At 33.8% G+C, this 14,469-nt stretch overlaps 1 protein-coding gene across 1 annotated transcript in view; it reads left to right on the forward strand.

The window, feature by feature from the left end:
* The window catches only part of LRBA (LPS-responsive vesicle trafficking, beach and anchor containing), an 874,405-nt gene that overhangs the window by 311,647 nt on the left and 548,289 nt on the right, over positions 1–14,469 (forward strand). The window contains exon 34 of the mRNA XM_006884505.1: positions 5,118–5,182. Within this exon, the coding sequence (XP_006884567.1) occupies positions 5,118–5,182 (65 nt within the window). The remainder of the gene's footprint in view (positions 1–5,117; positions 5,183–14,469) is intronic.

Below are 14,469 nucleotides of genomic sequence, written 5' to 3' on the forward strand. Positions count from 1 at the left end.
AATCAAACTTTATTAAAAATGTTTCTTTTTTTGTCCTTTTTTAGACTTTAAAGTCATCTGTATATTTCTCTTTATATTTATTTAAAATCAACCATAATATTTATACTAATTAGATATACATGTTATATGAATATAATCAAGAGTAAATAAAACAAAAACTTTACAAAGGCATATATATATAGTGCTTTTTCAAAGAATGTCTTCTTTTACTGTCTAAGGAGATTATAGGTTAAACACATTATTATTATGCTTTTTTTTATTACTCGTGGCTACAGAGTTTGTGTTAAACAGATAGTGTTGAGAGTACTGACATAAACCATAAACCTTGTTGAAAAGTTCTTGATAATTTACCATGAGAATTTAAGATTACTTTATCTTTACCATGAAGTTTTCCTCGTTTTTGCCTTTAATTTTATGTATACTAGTATTTCTCATTTGTCTATTATTCCCTGATAGAGTGTGTTGGTGAGTCAGAATAGACTTCCTTGTAGAAGCTTTGATTTTGTTTTAGAATTAGGTAAAATTCATACAGTGTGGTTAATAATCATACTGTGTTTTAGGTTATTATATAAAGTATAAAGTTTACTTTTGAGAAAATTAGGATTTTCTTAGGAATTTATGATGAGATTAGTGAATACACAGGCATTAATTTTTAATATTATTTTGAGTATTAGTACTTATTCATTTGTTGGAGATAGGAAAGGATAGCTACAGCTATGGTATTATTTTTTATTTTTCCATGTAATTAAAGATGATATTTAATACTAGAAGCATATATTTCAAATTCCTTTTCACAGTGGTAATTTTGCATAAATATATAATACCTCTCATTTTATATACTGCACAAATATATATATTTGGTGTTTTGTGACTTAAAAGAAGTAATAAACATAGAGTATATTTTTGTAAAAATTGACTTGTCAACAATTATAGCCTGAGGAAGTGATAGTCAATTAAATACAGCTTAGAACAGGCATGAAATTATTGACTGTGTTGTTTTGTTTTAGTCCTTCCTCTCTAAAGTGCTGAAATGTGTTTTGAAATTACTTAGTTGCATTAGCGGTTGAATTTGAGGCTTTTAACGTGTTTTTTTATCATTACCTTTGGGAAAAGGATAACCAAGACCTTTCAATGTACTACATATTTTGCATCACTATATAATTGTAAATACTGTGATGAAATATTGAAATGATCATGGAAGATGATGACCATTAAGCTTTTCTTTCAACTATTAAAACTCACTAAAGTCTGTATTGAACTGTGGTTTATGAAATTGTTTAGACTAACGCCTTCTTTGATGATTGTCTCTGAAGTGGAGAAAAATGCTCTTGGATATTGTCATTAATGAATTTTTTTTCTTCAGTTTTTCAGGCAATTTGTACAAAGATTTTCCCTTTCTTAATAAAATGTAGAGAATGTATCCATTTTAAATAACAGCATAGAACTGACAATGAGAAATTGAAATTGTTTATTGCCATGGAGATCATATTTTTAATTTACTTATGAATTCTTATTAAAGTGCAAAAATTATAGTCATGTTATGATTATGTAATGTGCTGTCAATTTGCCTGCGACTTACAGTGACCCTATGCATAATAGCGTTGAACTCTGCTCTATCCTGAGCCAATCTTTGTATTTAATAATACATTTTTTAAGAGTAAAAATGGTGATGGCCCTTTCTTGACCTTTGTTAACTTCACAAAGTGGAACAATCTCTAACAGCTACATCCACAATACAAAGACAATTCCTTTATGTTTTAGCTTTACCTCCACAATTCTACTAATCCCAACATCAATCTTATGGCTCTACTGTTACTGCTATTAGATGCCGTCTACTCAACTATGTCTCATAGCAACTCTATGAACAACAGATCTGAACCTTTCCCTCATCTGCACCAAATTCATAGTCTAGTATGGTTCTACTAGTGTGTCTGATAGCTATTGCAGTTGCCACAAAAATCTCACAGAACTAGAGTCATGGTTTTCAGGTTTATTAGGCAAGTTAACAGGTTGCAATTCAGGTTGGAAATAGGATACCGTTCCTCAGACAAGACAACTTCTCAGGTGTATTAGTAGGCTCTTCAATTTCAGCTTGGTGACTTTGGACATTGTTACAAAGTTCTCTTGGTTTTGAACTTATGGTTTTCCCCCTAAGTCTTCTAGTAAGCTTGGATGAAGTCCTTTGGCTCTGTGAGACAGTAGTCTCAGGTCAACTCTGTCTATGTCAGTCTCTGATTCTCCACTGAGGCTGCTACTGCTCTTATGTAAGACCTTGTCTGTTACACTCTCTGCTTCTTTATCCACATTTCTATTAAGATTTCCACTTATGCTGTTCTGTTTAAAAATGATGGGGTGGGAAACAGATCAATCCCATGATGATTGGTTTATACACATCTTATTTCAAATTATTGCCCCTCTTTATGTTGAAAGTCAAAGCCATTGTCAAGGAAAGCCATTTTGAACAATAAATCTATGGCATACAATATTAAAAATAGGAATAGAGTATTAACAAATGAAAACTTAAAATTTAAAGATCTTTTTAGGTATAATGAGAATTTTTTTAATAGCAGTCAAGAATAATAAAAATGTGAACCTCATTTTATCTACTTTGAATTTAATTTTTAAAAAATATTATTTTGTGTCATATGCTGAAAGAGAAGCAAAAGCAACATGGTAATAGTTGAGTCTGATATCTCTTCACCCTATCAACCCCATCAACTGCATCCACAAACAAAAAACAAATTCCTTTTAGGCCAGTCATGTTACTCTCATACCTATTTCTACTAATTCCGGCATCAGTCCTCCTTCCCTGCTGGGTTGGACAGAACTTTGTTGCAGTAGCTGTGTGAATATAAAACCATACTCATGAGAATGAGGTTTATTAGGGAAGTTAAAAGGTAACAATACATGTTGGCAACAAAATGCAGTTTCTCAGCCAAGACATCTTTCTAAGTGTGTTCTCAGGCACTTCAGCCTTAGGGCTTTAGGCTAGTGTTTCGGAGATCTCTTAGTCCACCAATTACAGTGTGTCTCCCTAAGTTCTCCTGCCACCTAACTCAAAGGTCCCTAACTCTGGTTCTGTAAGGTAGCAGTCTCAGGTAAGCTCTGCCACACGCTAGTTTCTAGTTTCCCACTGTGGAAGGTGCTGCTCTTCTTCTTTTTTTAAAAATATTTTTTATTTTATTTTATTATTTTTGTGTGCGTGTACCGTCAAATCAGATCTGACTGGTACAGGAGGAGATTGCCCCTCCTTCCCTGGCAGAGCATCTGGTGGATTCGAACCGCATACCTTTGGGATTGCAGTGCAGCTTCTTGCCACTAGGCCACCAGAGCTCCCCAGATGCTGCTCTTCTTAGGTCCAGCATGCATAAGAATCTATGGCCACACACACACACACACACACACACACAAACAAAACTAAAACCAAAACCAAACCAAAACAAAAGAATCTATGGCCACAAAGAGTGCACACTGCTTTCTCTACTTCCTCTTTGTTGGTGTTGAGATTCTCAATTTCTGCTCCTGAATCTACTCCACTTAATGGTGAAACTAGCCAGTCCCCTTGTGAATAGATCAACACACCCCATTCGCATGTCCCACCCATATGTTTCACAGCCAAATTCAATCTGTGGGCACCAAAGACATTTTGAACAACAGACCTTTGTCACCACACATGTTAAATTTAAATCCTGATAACAAAAGTTTTACTTTATCTAAGTTTGTTTTTTAAAAAAACTTTGTATGGTTAACATTTTTATAGCTAATTTTCATTGTAAGTCAAGTAGTTTTTAAATCTCTGTGATATTTAAATGACATACTTCCTTTTTCCAGTATGAGTAAAACTCATTTCTATACTTGAATGAAATGAAATAAAAAGTTACTTAAAATTTATGCCCTTCCATTGTTTTGATGGGCAATCTCCTCCCAACTGGTTAACTGCCTCTGAAAACCCATCGTCTAGTTCTTCAGGTCCAGGTCATTCAGTTAAAATTTCATGTTGTCCATTATAACTTTGCAGTAATGACTTTTTATATTCTTTGCTGTTCTTTTCTGCACGTGAAGAGAGTCTGGTGGTTGTTCCTTATATGGTTTTCTCATAGTTTAAGGTTCTAGTCACCAAAGCAGACTGTGGAACATTGTGATATCCACATTAAGCCAGTTGGTCTTTTTGCTGTCTTCTGTAACTATTCTCCAGAGTTCCTTGACTAGATACTTCTTCTTCAATGTATTTGGTTATGAATGCATTTTCATAATTTTGTCTTCTTTTTTCTTTACTAGATGCATAAATCTTTTTATAGTACATATGGATGTATGTGTAGAAATATGATATGTGAAATATATGTGTGTGTGGTTATATTCACATTCATCTATGGGTATTTATTTGTCTGTTTGAATGTTTATCCACTAGTACGCAGTGTCTGTTACTTCTGATAACCTAAGTTTCTTTCTATAATTGTATTTATTAATTTACAGTCTTTACTCAGTAGAACGTTTACTTAGCTTTTATGCTTTATTAAATGTTTGCAAATATCAACATTTTACAGATTTCATGATGTCTCTGAGGCTTATTGAAAGATGTTTTAAAAATTTGTGATTTATCCTTCTCAGTGTCATACATGATATTCAACATAAAAGTCTGGAATGAGTTTACCATTTCTAGTAATAAAACCTACTAGATTCTGTCCTATTCAATTCATTTATACATTTTTATGTGAGCCATTGCTTGAGTTAAATTTATATGTAATATTACTGATGTTGTAGTTGTAGTTGTTGTTATTGTATACCAGTGAGGCAGATAATTGCACAGAGGAGATTGCCTGTCCTTATACAGAACAGTTTGTGGCCTCGAACTACATGCCTTTGGGATTGCAGAACAGCTTCTTGCACTAGGCTAAAATTAGATAAATATAAATGTGTTTATGTGGTATCAGACTGCTGCTAACTTATATTGTACTTTTCATTCTCAGCTATTCATATGTTCATAAAACTTTATTGGATATATAGCATGATTAATAAAAACAGTTCTTTGAACCAAGGCATAAAATTGATAAGGTGATTTTTTTAAAAAAAAAACCAACACAAATCATCTGCTTACAGAAACTGGTCTTTTTTTTTAGGAGTGGCAGAATTCTATTCAGAAGAATGCAGGCCTTGCATTTATTGAACTTGTCAATGAAGGAAGGTAAATAATCTGGTTTTTATTAATTTATACGACATTTTAAAATCTTATGTTTCTCTATTAGAAGGTATTTTTTATTCTTTAAATCAGTAATGTAGCATTCTGGGTATTATATTTATGTTCATATCTAATTGCTGGCCATCTTCATAATTATATGCTTGATAATCAAAATCTGGTGTTAATTTTTAATGTAACTCAATTTGCAAAATAAATGTGAATTATTCTCTTAGAAGATAAAGATAAACTGGTACACAGTAGTTACTGTAGTGGCTACAAGCACAGCTGTGGTTTTGAAGATCGCACATGACTGAGCCATTCATTCTCTTGTGCACTGGTTTACTGTGAGTTAGAGCTATCTTGATGGCACTTGGTTTTATTACGTTAGTAAAATCTCTAAGAAAACCATACTATTTGGCATTGAGATTGTTGTGATTCATATTTACTCTGTAGAAAAGAATAGAACTTTCCTCCATAGACTTTCCAAAGGTATAGATGTTGACAGACTAAAATTACCACATCTTTTCCTCATGGAATGGCTGGTAGGATACATCTTCTGACTTTTTGGTTAACAGTCAGACATTTAACTACACCATCAATGTATCTGCTTTGTTAACAGAAGAAATAATTAGACTTTAATGCCAGTATTGTGTCTTGTGTCTGATTGTCTAAAAGGTGATTATTGTTGTTATGTGTCATCCAGTCAATGAAGATTCACAGTGACCCTATGAAAAACTGCTCTGATCCCTGTTCTATCTTTAGCCAACCTCACTATCTCTCACACATTTAACCCATTACCAGTCATTGTTTCAGTCTATCTTGTCCAAAGTCTTCCTTTCTTATGCCAGCTTTCTACCCTTCTAGGCATGATGTCCTCCTTTTCCAATAACTGGTCATTCTTGACTACATGCTTAGAATATTGGATACAGAGTTTTAGTATCTTTGTTTCCGAGGGGCACCCTAGTTGCACTTTCTTCTTGTTAGTCCAAGGTATATTCAGTAATCTCCAAAACTGTGCCTCAGAGGCTGATTTCAATTCTTCTGTTATCTTAGTTACTGTCTAGCTTACACATGCATTGTAAGAGAGGAGCATGGCTTGGATCAGGTGCACCTGAGTCATTATACTGATATTTGTTGCTCTTTAATACTCTGGGGAGATTATTGATAGTAGATTTTCTCAATGAAGCTCATCTTTTGATTTTCTGACTGTTGGTGCCAAGCCTGTTGATTATGGATCTGAGCAAGATGAAATCATTCACTACTTGAATCGTTTCTTCGTCCATCATGATGCTGCCATTTAGCCCAGTAATAAGGATTTCTGTTTTCTTGTTGAGATGAAATACTGAAGGCTGTAATCCTTGACCTTCTGCAGCAAGATCTTTAAGTCCTCTTTACTTTCAGTATAACACAAGTTGTTGATGAGTCATTCTCTGATGCTTGATGCCACATTCTTGTTTATGAAGTCCAGCTTATTAAGGGATCTGTTCAGTATATAGATTGGAAAGGCATGGAGAAAAAATGACTCCCCTAACGTGATACTTGGATGTTTGCTTGTCCATATAGTTTGCCTTTAGGAAGAGAATCACTCATCTGTCAGTTTCTTGTATTGGAGGAGTGTTTTGCGTATTGCCACTCTTAATAGCTTAGATTGTGTATATATTTAGCTGTCTATCATCTTCTCTTGTGGTTTCTCGCATGACGCTTGTTTGTCAGATGCTGTGTTCGGGTGGAGCATCAGATTAAAGCAGACTAGGAAATGAATTGGTCATCTACTTCGGAATATCTGGCCTTGGAAGACCCTATGAATGATAGAGCTAGTTAGACTGTTAGTTATAACCATGAAGGCTGGCTGAGCCCTTCTACTAGAAAACTAAAAGATGGAGTGGATGAATTTGTTTTGTGTTTTAATGAGAAAGGTGGAAAAGAGTGTTTTAGTTTCTTAGTTCTACTGTAATAGAAATATTACAAGTAGATGGATTCAACAAGCATATATTTTCTTGAAGTATCACCTTGTTACGGATGATAGAAAGATAATTGATGTGTTTGAGCTGTGGTGGTGGAGAAGAGTGTTGAATATAACCTGGACTGCTAGAAGAACAAACAGGTTTGTTCTGGAAAAGGTGAAGCCGGAATGCTCCTTGGAGTCAAGGATTCTGTAGCTTCGTCTGACATACTTTGGGCATGTTGCAAGGAGGGGCTGGTCCTTGGATAGGGACATCATGTTTGGCAGAGTGGAGGGGCGGTGCAGGAGAAGAAGACATTTGATGAGATGGGTCAATTCTTAACTGGAGTGGTGGGAATGAGTGCTTTTGAGATGGCTAGGTTGGCACAGAATATAACGGCATTTAGAGCTCTTATACATATGGTCTCTATGAGTTGCAAGCGACTCCATGGCACATAACAACAACAGTCATCTTGTTGCTCCTTTTGCTGGTAACACGTCAATAGGTTTAGATTCGCCCTTCACTTTCCAGGGATTGCCCTGCCCACCTTTCTTCTTTCATTTCCTCTTTAACTCTTTCACATGGCCTGTCTCTGTCATTAAATAACCATACTTTCTTTGCATGACCTTAATAAACCTTTTTTACTTGTTTTGCTGGAATTAAAAAGGTATCATCTCATCATTAGGTGCCCTTGAGTTGGTTCTGTTGTGTGCTGTTTTCATAATGTTTGCTTTATTTAAGCGCCCCCCCCTTTTAATTTCTTTTAGTCACTCTTAGTGTTTAGTAAGCAAGTACCTAGGAAAGCAGGGACCTACGAAAAAAGATTCTGTGTATCTATAGAAAAAAATTCTTGTCTAATTACTCTTTTTTTAATGCTCCATGTTGTATCATTGGTCCTTTCAATAGTGCTAGTTTATATCTATGCCTAATTATTCTTTTTATCACTTAAAAGTGGTTGGTTTAAGTCTCTGTCACACTAGTATAGCTTCATTAACATAACAAAGAAAATTTATTTCCAACTGAGTTTATATCCACATGTATTATAAACCCGATTCTGACTCATACACAAATACAGGGACTGGCGTTATTCACAATGCTTACTTTTGGAGAACACAGATCCTTCTGTAACAGGGAGTGAGTATAATTTTTTAAATTAGTTTTACTTCATTTTGATTTACACACAAAAGTCATATATATTGTATTACCCTGCTCTTTCCAGTCCCTGCTGAATCGTTCCTAATTCCTTCACTCCCTCCCTCTGCCCATTCTGCATTTTTACTTTTTTGAAGAACACAGAAAGGCATGGAAAAGAAGGGAAACTAGATCAATGGAAATAGAAGAGAGCAGAGTAAGAGAATGCTGACACTTTAGCAAAATTGTAGTCAAGGCCATGTAAAGTATACACACACACACACACACACACACACACACACATTTTCTAAAATTTTCATTTTCATTCTTTAATTTGTTGTGGTTGTCTTACCCAAGAGACCCTGATGTATTGGTCTCTCATGATTGCTGTTACTGTTGTTATGTTGGGACTGACTCATAGCTGACCCTCCAGCAGGGTTTCAAAGCCAGTAAATTGCACAGGGTTTGTCTTTCTCCTGGAGCAAATGGTGAGTTCCAATTGTGTGCCTTTTGTTTGGTAGCACACCTACTCACCATTGAGTCAGTAGAGCTTTGTTTCATGTTTAGGAACTGATTTTTCCCCCTTAATCTTTACAAAAGGGCATTTAGCCTATAGAATGTACCGGGCTTTTATATTTTAAGCAGATATTTGAAATGAAACTTTTATTGAAGCAAAACTAGGTGTTAATAAATTAGTAATATAGATAGAAAGTTTTTATCATCAATATAGGGAATAGGATATTATTTTTAAGAAATAGTTCAGAGTGTTATTTTTCTAAATCTGTGGATTGAGTATCAAAAGATTAATTGTGTTTATGTAAAAATTAGATTTGTGAAGTAAGTAGAACTGGTTGACTGGTGGACTTATTCCCAAAGGACAGGAAGAATAGTAACAGTGTTTTTCCTTTTACTGCAAAAAAGCAACCTCTCCCTCACCCCCTTATTATATAAGTCTGACCTGCCTTGACCTCATTTATAGAATAGCTATTATAAATTTGACCCTTGATAAATGTTGTATTAGTGTAAATAAGAAAAAAACCCTTATGGACCAAGACTAAGGTTTATGAGACTTGATGACTATCATTAGGAAATCATTTACTTAGGTCAGACAAAAGTAGTTGTTGTCTGATAAAAATGTTCCTCTTGTATGTTTAATTGAGTAAAATACTTTCTCTGTAAATGCATATTTAATAGTGTTCCTTTCCGTTAATATTTCTCATGTAATCATCATTACATTTTAAACATAATCATTGAGTTAAAATCATTACTAAATGATACTTCTTTGAGAATTCTTACTAAGAGAAGGAAAAAATAAATAATTAGAATTAAATGAAGTTTTAAAAAACTTAGATTTCCACATTTTGTCAGATAGAATATTGTCTTTCCTGATTTATCATTTTATGATTAGATGTTTTATGCTATACTGAATCATTAAAATCATATCTCACATCATTATTGACCTAATGGATTTCTTTAAATAGCTATAAATTCTTAGATGGATAGTAATCTTTCTTTCAGACTATTCTATGAACTATAGCATTTTGTTTATAGGGTTTAATATATGAATGTCACCATGTCATTTGATAATATTGAATGATTGAAATTTTAGTGTTATACAAAATACAACTATAGTAGGTTCCCATATATATATATTATGTATTTGATTTGATTTTGAATTTTCTAGTTTCATCTTTTTAAAAACTTATTTAACTAGACATCTTCCAATAGAATTGTTACTTCAATTTAAAATCCAGTTATTGGTTAGTTAGTTAATTAATTATAATCTTCTCTTAGATATATTTTTTTCCCTCATTTGATTATATTTCATATTTACCCTTTCTTCTTATTTCTGGTATTGGTAGAAGCTTTGGTGACATCACTTCCAAAAAACTGAGTTACTTTGACATAATTATGGCATCAGAATTTAATTGTTATATGCTTCCTTTCTTTTTGGTGACTTGCCAGTTATTCATACAATAAGTAATATTTTAGAAAATTTTATACTCCTGGTATCATACTAAGCAGCTGTGAATAAAGGTTTTGCTTTAGTAGACCCAACTCTGAAATACATAAGAATTTGTTGATGGATAGAACTTATTTGACTTGTGTCTTTTAAGTGAAAATGGTGCTTTAGATAAATCCAGTTATCTGCTATATATCATATATTTAAGTGATCTACTTTTGTTTTTACACTCAAGAATTTGATTACATTGTTGTTACTTTTATTGCCAGTTGAATTGCCTACAACTCATCGCAACCCAACGTATAACAGCCCTTAATCCTGCTCTATCCTCTGCCAGTCTTATTGTCTCTGACACACATACCTGCTTACTTCAGTCACTGAATCAATCCAACTCATCGAGGGTCTGTCTTTTCTAGTGCTGTCCCTCCACCCTCCCAAGGAATAGTCCCTCCTTGCAACATGTCCAGAAGTATGTCTGAAGCTTCAGAATCTTTGCCTCCAAGGAGCAGCCTGATCTCACCCTCTATAGGATGAACCTGTTTGTTCTTCTGTGGTATATTCCATACTCTTCTTCAGCACCACAGCTCAAAGGCATCAATTTGCCTTCTATCATTCCTAGTCATTGCCCAAGTTCATGGTGCATAGCAAGTGATTGCAAAGACTATGGCCTGAATCAGGCACACCATAGTCTACAGATGGATGTCATTTCTCTTCAGTACTTTGGAGAGGTTTTGATGGCTGACTTTCCCAATGCAAGTTGTCTTTTAATTTTCTGGCTGCTGGTACCAAAAGTGTTGATTATGAAGCCAAGCAAACTAAAGGTATTAATGATCTTAATCTCTTCACCGTCATGATACTGCCAGTTGGTCCAGTGGTGAGAATCTTTGTTTTCATGATGTTGAGCTTCGTTCCATATTGAAGTCTGCTGTCCTTGATCTTCTGCAGCAAGCTCTTCAGGTTTTTCTCAGTTTCAGCAAGCAGGGTTGTGTCATCTGCATAAAGCAGATTGATGATGCTTTTTCCTCCAATCCTGATGTCACATTTCTCCTCATAGAGCCTAGCCTCCTGAAAAATCTATTCTGCAAATAGATTGAAAAGGTATGGACAATAGGACACATCCTTGTGTTCACCCTTCCAAATTTTGAACCACGTAGTGTTTCCTTGCTCTCTTCTGATGACTGCCCCCTGGTCCGAGTATAGCTTTTACATATTGTTAGCTAGCCCATATTTGTTACAGGTAGAATATTCTTAACATCAAATTATTATTATTAGTGAAATATGAACATATTTTCTTTCTTGCTTGCTTGTATAATTTGTTTATTGGATTTTCCTGATTGTTTTGATTCCATTTATATTATAAAGTAAGAAGTATATTTCACTCGTATTTCAAAGTAAATTATAATTCCCTTGGCTAAAACTATTTTAATTTTTCTAAGGTAAATATCTGGAAAGGAAGTGGTCTGCTAAGCTTAATTTTAAAACACAATTTATTCAAATTTTTACGATATAAATGTCTATTTTGAATTATTATTCTTTAAATGCATTAGCAAATAATAAGATAATCTAATTATACTGCTGGCTTTAATATACTAAGCTTACATTTTGTAAGCTCTGTAGTCTCTTAGGATTTACTCTTAAATAAGATATTGCTACTCATGTTTCTTCTCCCATCCCGGAAAAGCATGGGAAGGGATGGGTATCTCCTATATTGGTGAGCATATTGCTTAATTGTCCCCTGGGGACAAGTCTGTATCTCCTTATTGTAGCAATAACTCAGACTTGTATGTGAATGTGTAAACAGTCTTCAGAAAAGAGAAAATGTTTATGCTTAGATTATACTTTTGCTTTTTGATCATTCCATTTTTTTAAATTTTTTTTTCTGTGTAGCATTTTGTTCTGTAACATTTTTCACTTCAGTAAATATCTTGAGTTCCTGACAGTGTTTGTGGAGTTAGTTGAAGAATAGGAAGGGAAAAGAAAAGGGAGAAGGTAAGATAGTGCCAGGGTACAGGAGGGATCCGAAAAGAGCCACTGCTTTCATCCTGATCCCCTCAGCCAGTTTTGTTAATACTGTGGATCTGAGTTATATTTTGATAAAAAGACAAAATATATTTTGCCCTAAAGATAATTTTGTGGCAAGAATATAATTTTATCTATCTCAAAGAACATAAAATTTGAATGTTGTTCCTGTTGATTGCCATGAAGTTTAGCAAGATTTATAGCGACCCTAAGAACAGAAGCCCTGAAACCTTTCTATAACTATCGTCATTTTCCAAAGTTCATACTTTGCAGAGGCATATTGTTTAGGAAGTGAATGCCACTCCTGCTTAAAAAAAATTTAAAATAAGTCCAAAATCGGAATAGAAACAGATATTCTCTTGGATGTGTTGTTGTTTTTTGAGCCCTGAGGAAAGTAATGTTTGTTGTTTTTTTTTTTTTTTTTTTTTTTTTAAAAAGCCCTCAAAACAAAACCACACAAATAACTAGCAACCCAGCAGGCTTTAGTGAAATTTTATAATTATTTGATTTTGGTTTAGGTAAACTATCAAGGCCATTATTTCAATGTTTTTTATTTTAAAAGAAGAGACTTTCTGAATTGGGGAGAGTGGGCAGTCAGGAAATCAAAGGGTAACACAATTTTATGGGTGCAGGGAGGCCTGTGAGGGAAATGGAAAAGACTGAGTAAGGATTTGTAAAGAGAGTAATGATGGGCATGGTTTAATGGTGAGGTTTTTTTAACACATTGAAGATAGTGTGCAACAGTGTGTACAAAGTTTGTATGTAAACCAATGTGAAATTGAAAAAAAAGTTTCCTCTTTATTTACTCTAATCATGGATTGAATAGATACAGAAGTCAGTATAGATGTTTTGGAATTTGAATGCACTGTTTTTCCTTTTTTAATAACCAAGAAATCTGTGGCCTAGTAGGCAAAGAGTTATATTGCTGACAGAAAGTAGTTGGTTCATATTCACTACTTGCTTCTTGGGGAAGAAGATGAGCAGTTACCTCCTTTACAATTTACCCCCTCTGAAAACTTACCAGAGGGTCAGCTATTATTATTGAAATTAATGATTATTATTTTTTATAATTTAAATACAAATTTGTATATTGGCTTACTTAAAAACTTGATATACACTGTTTTCACACTGACTCCCGTTTGGAGACAGTGTACTGTCTTATCAAAGATCACTAGAATTTTCTCCCCTTAATTAGAGTTATATCTTTTTATCACATGATTTGGATTAAAGCAGTCATAGGAGTAAATTTTTTTTTCTTTTATTATCTTCTGTCATTGTCTCATTTTATAGTTAATAAACATTTATAGTACATACTTTTTAATTTGTATTTGGAGCCTTTCTTGGTAATTGTATATAAAAATAAGTTTTTTCCTTCTTAAAATTTTTCCTGTAACTTCCTGTCACCTGGTAATTATTTCTTTTAAAAATATAATACAGCATTTTAAAATTTTTTTAAAGTTTTATGATTAATGTCAAAAAGTTATGCTAGATTTGATATGTGCTTTATGCCACTTAAAATGCTAAATCGATTTAATCTTTCAGAACTTAGATTGTTTAGCAGTATACAAATCTTACTTGACCTTTCCTGGCAAAATGTATATATATACCCATTTCCTTCTATGCTGGAGCAATGTTTTTATATTTTACAGAAATTTCATAATCTGATACAGTTGTCATTGTTTTTGATGATAAAAGTTTGTATAAAAAATGAATAAGTTACTATATGAAATGAAAATAATAACAAGTAAGTTAGGAGTGGGAGAGAAAAGAAGTCAGTCATTGAGAAGGTGATGTAAATGTTTATGCACACTGCTTCTCAGTATTATCTTCTAGGTTGTGGAGATGCAGCATAGGATGAAATATATATCTCACCCCTTATGTAGTTAGTACAGGACCAGCCAGTGTATTGTTCCATTACAGTAGGCTATCTTCAAATCATAAACAACTTGACAGCATCTAAAACCAATTATGTTTAGACAGATTATTCTAATTACAAAGATCGTAAGGAAAAAGAATTTTCTGTTATGTGTGATAATTATAAATGCTGGCAATAAGAATATGAAGTATTTATTGGAAAAGGTGTTCAGTGATTGTAGTAATCGGGGTAGGTGTGTCAGTTGTTTGTTGTTGTTGTTATGTGCCATCGAGTCGCTTGCGACTCATAGCGACCCTATGTACAATAGCCCTGAACTCCGCTCTGTCCTGTGCCAATCGCACTGTCTCTGACACTCCCATCC

The sequence above is a fragment of the Elephantulus edwardii genome, unplaced genomic scaffold (genome assembly GCF_000299155.1).
Source record: "Elephantulus edwardii isolate Elephantulus edwardi_28Jun2011 unplaced genomic scaffold, EleEdw1.0 scaffold00034, whole genome shotgun sequence".
Taxonomy (NCBI): Eukaryota; Metazoa; Chordata; class Mammalia; order Macroscelidea; family Macroscelididae; genus Elephantulus; species Elephantulus edwardii.